Raw genomic sequence first — 7,851 nt, 5'->3', positions numbered from 1 at the left:
TGGAAAATGTTTTGTAGAAAATATTTTCTTATTTTTTCTTGTTTGGTTGTACTAAAACATTGGAAAAATATTTTCCAAAATGACTTATTTTTCTCTATTTGAGGGAAAATAACTTTCCTCATGAGCCAAGAAAAGTCATTTTCTAGAAAATGACAGATGTGGCTTTTATGCTCCCACTTCTACCCCATTCCTCTTCCCTCACCCCAACAACACTCAAATTCACATTATTAAAAAAATTCACATTACTCAAAAATATTTTTCACTGTAATTTGCTTTAATTTTTCACTGGTTGAAATAAAAAATATTGAACTCCGAATTTTTTCTTGTTTTCAATATTCGTTGAATGTATTGTTATTTCCATGTGCATAGAGGAAGACTTACCTATGTTATTTTTGCTAATTGCATATTCCATTTTGTCATCGTTGTAGCTTGTTTCACAAGGTTGAATAAGCTCGTCGTTCAATTGTATTTCTATTGATTGTGGTATCTTGAGATTATCCCGATAAAATGTTGAAAAGTGTCTCCTATGTTTGCTAATTAGTAATTGCTTAAATTTTAGTGACTTGCAATATCTTAATACTCGATATTAATATTATTCGCTATGGTTAAATTAATTCAAGCAGTGATATATTAGTTAACAGTTAGTAGTATTTTCTAAAAAATATTTTTTCACTCACCAACCAAACATTAAAAAATATATTTCTGAAAAATATTTTTTATTCACCAATCAAACATCATAAAATATTTTTTGTAAAATATTTTCTACTCACTAATCAAATATAAAAAAAATAAATAAAAAATAAACTTATTGTCCAAAAAAAAATTTTGAATGAAAATATTTTTCATGATAAATACTAAAAACTAGGTGGATAAACTTGGAAGGGGGAGTAGAATATAAAGGAAATATAAATGAATATCTTAAACCGACTTAGAGATTTGCGTGCAAGTACATCCTTTGTTTTTCTTCTTCTGTCCATAACAGCTTATTCTCTCAGATCAAGAAGACCCGACAGAATCCTTCCTTGATTTGTAGTAGTAAAGTAATTATGAAAGTTCCAGCAACTAAAACTCAAGGTCCCTTCTTTCTTCCCTTTCCTCTCACCCACAATATTACTGCCTTTTTTTTTTTTTTTTTTTTTTTTTTTTTTTTTCAAAAAAGATTTTTCTTGAAAGATAACATTGAGTAGTAATTACTTAACACAAGGAATTATTAGTCTTTGAGGGAATGAAATATCTTACTTAATATTTGGACTTAGTAACCCAGAAATGTTTAATTACAATATTTATTTATTTAGAATTTGGTTAGGAAATAGTATCAGAGAGAAGAAAAAGAAAAAAAGACAAGATGTAATTTTGGAAATGGGGTTTTCTTTTGGAGTAGTATCAAATTGCTGGGCCAGGAAGGTACAATTTTTTTTAAAAATATTTTGAGGTTACTGTCTTGGTTGAATATGGTTTTGTTAAGTAGTGAGTGATCATTAATTTGCTTTAAAATTGTAGTATCTTTGGATGGTGGGAAAAGCTAAGATATTTGGACAGAGTTTACCTAATATCTGTTCTTGGTGGGAGGTGGATTTAGTCTAGTCCAGAAACCACGGTTATATTTATATATATTTCTTTAAAAAAAAAAAACTGAAAAAAAAAGGAATCTGGAAAAATTAGCTGTCAAAGTTCATCTTTTTTATGAAATTTAAACCTAAATTAGTACTTATGATGTTGATGAAGTAATTCTGTTTGTAGTTTGTTATTTACTCTGAGCATGTTTTAGTTACTTGGTGTTTCAGACTCTCTGTGTGGTTCATTTGATTAAGGATTGATATTTTAAAACTGATGATGCAGAGGAAATGTATAAAGAGGCGAAAAGCTCCTATTTTGATTTACCAGCGTTGGATGTTTCCATTGCATTTCCTCAAGCAACACCAGCGTCAGTCTTTCCTCCGTGCAGTAAGATTGATTTCTACTCTGCTTATTACTGTATTTACTCCATTTATTGTTCGAAGAAAGAAACTCAGTACTCTTTCTAGGAGTTTGTTAAATGAGGCTGAGAAATTTGTGTTGATCTCTGTACTTAAAGGACTGAGTTGTCTTTGTTATGATGTGGTTTGATAGTTGAGCTGAGAATGTCAATTTCCTTGGTGATATTTGAAAAGATCATTTGTGGCACAATGATAGGGATTTCAGCTCAGGTCATCCCCAAAAGAGGATCAAGTATTTGGGGTGTTTAATTTAAGGTAATGGGGAGATCGATGATGTGCGGGATGGGCGAAAGGGAGGTTGCTTCCAGGTCTTTTGTGATAAGAAGGTGCTGCCAAAACATAAAGGTAAGTTCTACAAAGTGGTGGTTAGATCGACTATGTTGTACGGGAAGGAGTATTAGCCAGTCAAGAACTATCATGTTTGACATATGAAAGTTGTGGAGATGAGGAAGTTGAGGTGGATGCATGGTCTAGGAGAGATAAGATTAGGAATGAAGATATTCGGGACAATTTGGGAGTGAACTCCATAGAGGACTACATGAGGGAAGCGGGACTGAGATGTTTTGGGCACGTGGATAGGAGAAGTGTAGATTTACCAGCGAGGAGGTGTGAGAGGTTGACAATGGTGGTGCCAGGAGAGGTAGAGGCTGGTCAAAGAAGTACTGGGGAAGGTGATTAGACAACATATGACATCTGTTGAACTTATTGAGTATATGACCTTCGATAGGAGGGTTTGAAGGTTTGATATTAGGGTAGAAGGTTAGTTGGTAGTTGAGTGCAACAACAACAACAACATATCTACTTTTCTTACGGGATAGGCTTGGTGGTCGTGCTTATATCTATTTTCTTACCAGTAGTATTAGCACTATTTTCATAGTTTCTTGTTCTTCGATTTCGGTTAGCACTTGTGTTTTTTATGCATCCGTTGTTGCATTATTCAGTTGTCATTGCTATTCTTTCTTCTGTATGTTGTGTATAGCTCTCCAATTTGCTTTATTTCATTGTTGTACTTGTTACTGCTTTTATTTCTGTAGACTCTTATACAAACTGCTTTGAAATGCTTTATTTAAGCCGAGGGTCTATCGATAACAACACCTCTATCTATACAAGGTAGGGTAAGGCCTGCGTACGCTCTACCTTCCTGATACCCACTTGTGAGATTACACTGGGTATGTTGTTGTTGTTGTAATGCTGGGGGTTTCACTAATTGGGATGTAAACTTTACAGCTTCAGACTACTATCAGCTTGATGATCTCTTGACTCCTGAAGAGAAAGCCATCAAAGTGAAAGTGAGAGAGTGCATGGAAAAAGATATTGCTCCTATAATGACAGAGGTATTCCTTAGTTCTCTGCATTTCTTGGGTGTGTTAAAGATTTCCAGATTCATGGCTATATTAGTTGCAGATATAGTTAATAAAAACAAAGACATACTCATAATTCTCCCAATGAACTCAAATTTCTAAGTAAACGTTGAGCATTTGGTACTATCCCTTTCTTGATTTGATTGTGCAGTACTGGGAGAAAGCAGAGTTTCCATTTGAAGTCATCCCGAAACTTGGTGCGTTGCACATATCTGGTGGCACTATAAAGGTGTTTCTTATATAACGTGATAAGTTTCTGTTTCCTGGCTTGCTCAGCTTCTATGAGACATTTATTTATTTTTGGTTCCAGGGGTATGGTTGTCCAGGTCTATCAATAACTGGAAGTGCCGTTGCACTAGCAGAAATTACCAGAGTTGATGCAAGCTGCGGTACATTCATTTTGGTGCATTCATCTTTGGCAATGCTCACTATTGGTAAATTTGTTTGTTATCCAAAGTTTCTGACTCAACAACATTTTTACTTATTACGAGCTTTGTGCTTTTCAGATATAATCGTCTTAAATAATGATAGATAACTTCTTATACATTGATTTTCTTTCAAGAATAGGATTATGCGGGTCAGAAATGCAAAAGCAAAAATATTTGCCATCTCTGGCCGAACTTAGCACTGTAGCTTGTTGGGTAAGATTTTTGGTTAGTTGTTGATTTAGCATTAGCATCTCTTCTGTTATAGATAAGTAGTTATAATCTATTAACTTTTGTGAGCTAGGGTCTAACTGAACCAGACTATGGTAGTGATGCAAGTGCTTTGAGGACCATTGCCAGAAAGGTCTAGAATCTAAGCTTAAGTCCTGGCTATTAGTTTCTTTACTGTTCTTCATTATTTTTGTTCCTTTTAGCGTAAGCGGCTGCTTAACAGGCTCCCCTTTCCATTCTTTTGTGATCTCTAATGGTTAGGTTGAGGGAGGTTGGATCCTTGAAGGACAAAAACGGTGGATAGGAAACAGCACTTTTGCTGATGTATTGGTTATTTTTGCTAGAAACACAGCCACAAACCAAATAAATGGGTAAGTAGCAGTATTCTATCTAGATAATCAATTTCACCACATCTTTCACCTATTGCAAGCAATGACCTGAGACCATTCTGAATGTGTTTTGTGATAAAAATCCAGTGTTTTCTAGCTTTCACCATCTTGAGACTTGATTTAGTTTAGGATAAATGTTGGTCATTGGATTTCTTTTAACCTTCTTGTAGAATGATTTGGTTGTTACTTGCTCCTGTACCCTGTATGTATTCTAGAAATATAACTACAATACTGAGTTTGGTAAAGTGGAGGTCACGTTGCTCGTAGGTATGAACCTCCATCCTGGACATCTTTTATATGTCTCAAAATTGGTGATTGTGTGTTGCAGTTTCATTGTAAAGAAGGATGCTCCAGGTTTGCAAGCTACTAAAATAGAAAACAAAATTGGGCTGCGGATGGTTCAAAATGGAGATATCTTCCTTAAGAAAGTGTTTGTTCCTGATGAGGATAGATTACCTGGTGTCAATTCTTTCAAGGACACAAACAAGGTATGGCAGTATGGCAGTGATACTTAATTTAGGTTGATGATAGTAAAAAATGGCTGCATAAGCTTGTTTTATAAATAATGCTTTGAGCAGGAGGAGCATCTAAAGTTATTATTAGTTTTATACGCTAAAAGGTTTGTCAGTAATGACGATCCGACAAGGGAACAAGAATCACTAACATAGCATGTGAATTTAGATCTTAAATCTTAGGAGAATAATTTAATCTGTATTTCTAGTGATGCTAATAGAGTTATTACTAATATTCTTGAAAATATAACTGTCCTCCATCAAATGCACCTTTGCCGTGGATTTTAAGTTCCTCTGATCAGTATCTTCAGTTTGCTAATGTATTTTTTTCTTGCAGTTTGATTGTCATACTAATTGAATATAAAACCACTGTTATCTTTATTACGATTTCCCATCTTTATTCCCATTAATCCAAGCATGCATCTTTGCCGTTCAATTTTCTTGGAAGTTCTATCACTTAAAATTCTGTCCTTTTTTAAGTTATTGCCAATATTTCGGTAGCATCAATCACTTAAGTAGCTGAAATCGTCTTAACAGTCTATACTTTGTTCCTTGAATTCCTTGAACAGGTGCTTGCTGTATCACGTGTCATGGTTACATGGATGCCTATAGGCATTGCAATGGGTGTATATGATATGTGTCACAGGTAGTAGTTTAAATTAGATCACTGTTTTATTTGCCACCAAATGAAATTTAATTATATTGCATGCCTTTGGTTCAAAAGACATCAAGCTAATTTCTGCTGGGTATAAAATGGGAAGTTGATTTTCGAGATTGCTATGGTCTATGATGTCCTTTTGATAAGGATTGCCCAAAAAAAAAAAGAAAGAACTAGATTCAACATATGATCTATCATGAAATTTATTTACTTCAAAACAGAACAGTCAAGTTATCAAGCAAAGAAATTTTAATACACGATGGGGTTTTATATTTGATTCTTTCAGGAAATAAATAATTGAAGATAAAGTGGTCCTAGAAGTTAGTAGCTACTATTTAGAATATCTTTACCATGAAGCGGGTTAGAAGAACTTCCATTAGCGTTCTGTTGTACCTTTATTTGTCCACCTTTCATCCAATATTTTTAGGCACAATACATGGATTGACACTTCAACTTAGCCTGGCAGTTGAACCGTCCAACTTTCATTATGACCATCTAGACAATTCAACTCGACACAACTGTCTCACAAACACCTAAAGCTCCTGCTATGCACAGGGCAGTGAAAGGGACCGACCACAAGGATCTATTGTGCGCACCCTTACCCTGTATTTCTGCAAGAGACTATTTCTACACGTCTCATGAACACCTTAACTTTGAAAATGCACATCTAGACACCTTTAAGGGGTGATATTCTAGGTGTACATTCTCAAAGTTGGGGTGTTTATGGGGCCAACTTAAACCAAGTTAAGGTGGCTAGATGTGCATTTTCAAAGTTGGGATGTTTAGTTGTCAGTTGAGGCTAAGTTAAGGTGTCTATTTATGTATTATGCCATGTTTTTATAGAGTTCCTTAGTTCAATATTTCTCTGGGGTAAATTGTTTTCTAACTTCAAGGTACTTAAAAGAGAGGATGCAGTTCGGAGCTCCATTGGCTGCTTTCCAAATAAATCAACAGAAGCTGGTTCAGATGTTGAGCAACATTCAGGCTATGCTTCTTGTTGGTTGGCGTCTTTGCAAGTTATACGAGAGTGGTAAAATGACTCCCGGTCAGGCTAGCTTGGGAAAAGTAAGACCTTATAATTCAGATTTTAGTAGTTATGGATTGATCGTTTGCACGGATTAACAAATAGTTTGTTTCTAGTCATGGAATACCTTGAGAGCTAGAGAGACCGTTTCTCTTGGACGGGAATTACTTGGTGGTAACGGTATCTTGTCCGACTTCCTAGTGGCAAAGGTTTGTGGATGAACACTCGATGCATTGCTTACTTTCTTCCTCAGAGGCAAACCGCAGGATACTTTATTTTTCTTTTTTCTTTTTACTTGTATAGTTGTGTAGATCTCATTTCGGCAGCAGCTTTTACTTATTGTGGTCTCGTTTCTCCATATCTTTAGGCGTTCTGTGACTTGGAGCCCATCTATACGTTCGAGGGTACGTATGACATCAACACACTAGTTACAGGTAGAGAAATTACAGGTCTTCCTAGCTTCAAGCCAGCAACATTGAGGCCAAACAGTCGTCTGTAGTGCTTAAATCATATTCCCGTTCTCTGGAAATCGTTCTGCTGAATTCAGTGCGATACTATCCGGGAAAAAGGGTACTCACCCAATGATTATGTAATGATCATAATCATAAAGAAGTCTATTGTAATGAAGCAAACATTGTATATTTGAACTAGTTCGTTACTACGTCTCGTTTATCTTTCTGATTTTATATAAATTTTATTATCCGAGTAGATTTTGAAGAATTCACATCAATTTACCTTTTATTCGTTTCTGTATTCGGAGACGAGAGAGGTAAGATTTAGAAATGGTACCTCTGATTAGAAAAAGAATGAATTGGTATGAATTGGTCTTCTTTTGTTCAATCGTTGAGTAGAAAGCAAAGACAAATAGTTCATCTAGACGGACTGCAGCACGGGAAACTAGACAAAGTCCTCTACAACGTCTGAACATAATCAAGTGTGTTTTTTCCAGGGTCAACAAGAGTGTCATAGGCCTATATAATCTTTGTTTTATCGTTATCACCATGGCCAATGAGCCCATTGTTCTATGGTGCTTTGGGCTGGTCAATGATTTTCCACATCACGGCTAGGCATTTCCTGCATCAGTGCCTTGCGTGCTCCAAGAAGTCTCACTTGCTGGACTATATAAAGGCATCGGAAATAAAGAAGTCACTTGCCAGGACTATATAAAGGCATCGGATTATTTCGCACTTTCTCACTCGTGGCGCATTACCAAAGCTGCAATTCCTGATATCAAGTTCTTTCAGTGTCTTGCATCCGCTCAACACATGCAGAATT

At 35.6% G+C, this 7,851-nt stretch overlaps 1 protein-coding gene across 1 annotated transcript; it reads left to right on the top strand.

The window, feature by feature from the left end:
- The first annotated feature begins 877 nt into the window (after positions 1-877).
- Positions 878-7,284, top strand: LOC107845997 (acyl-coenzyme A oxidase 4, peroxisomal). Its single transcript, XM_016690524.2, has 13 exons — positions 878-1,074; positions 1,840-1,944; positions 3,204-3,310; positions 3,489-3,566; positions 3,648-3,771; positions 3,905-3,978; positions 4,067-4,126; positions 4,255-4,364; positions 4,711-4,870; positions 5,464-5,540; positions 6,446-6,617; positions 6,693-6,785; positions 6,944-7,284. The coding sequence occupies exons 1-13, from the start codon at positions 1,047-1,049 to the stop codon at positions 7,073-7,075; spliced, it is 1,320 nt and encodes a 439-aa protein (XP_016546010.1). The 5' UTR covers positions 878-1,046; the 3' UTR covers positions 7,076-7,284.
- Positions 7,285-7,851: the final 567 nt, after the last annotated feature.

Source organism: Capsicum annuum, chromosome 10, assembly GCF_002878395.1.
Source record: "Capsicum annuum cultivar UCD-10X-F1 chromosome 10, UCD10Xv1.1, whole genome shotgun sequence".
NCBI lineage: Eukaryota > Viridiplantae > Streptophyta > Magnoliopsida > Solanales > Solanaceae > Capsicum > Capsicum annuum.
This window is presented reverse-complemented; position numbering and strand designations above follow the sequence as displayed.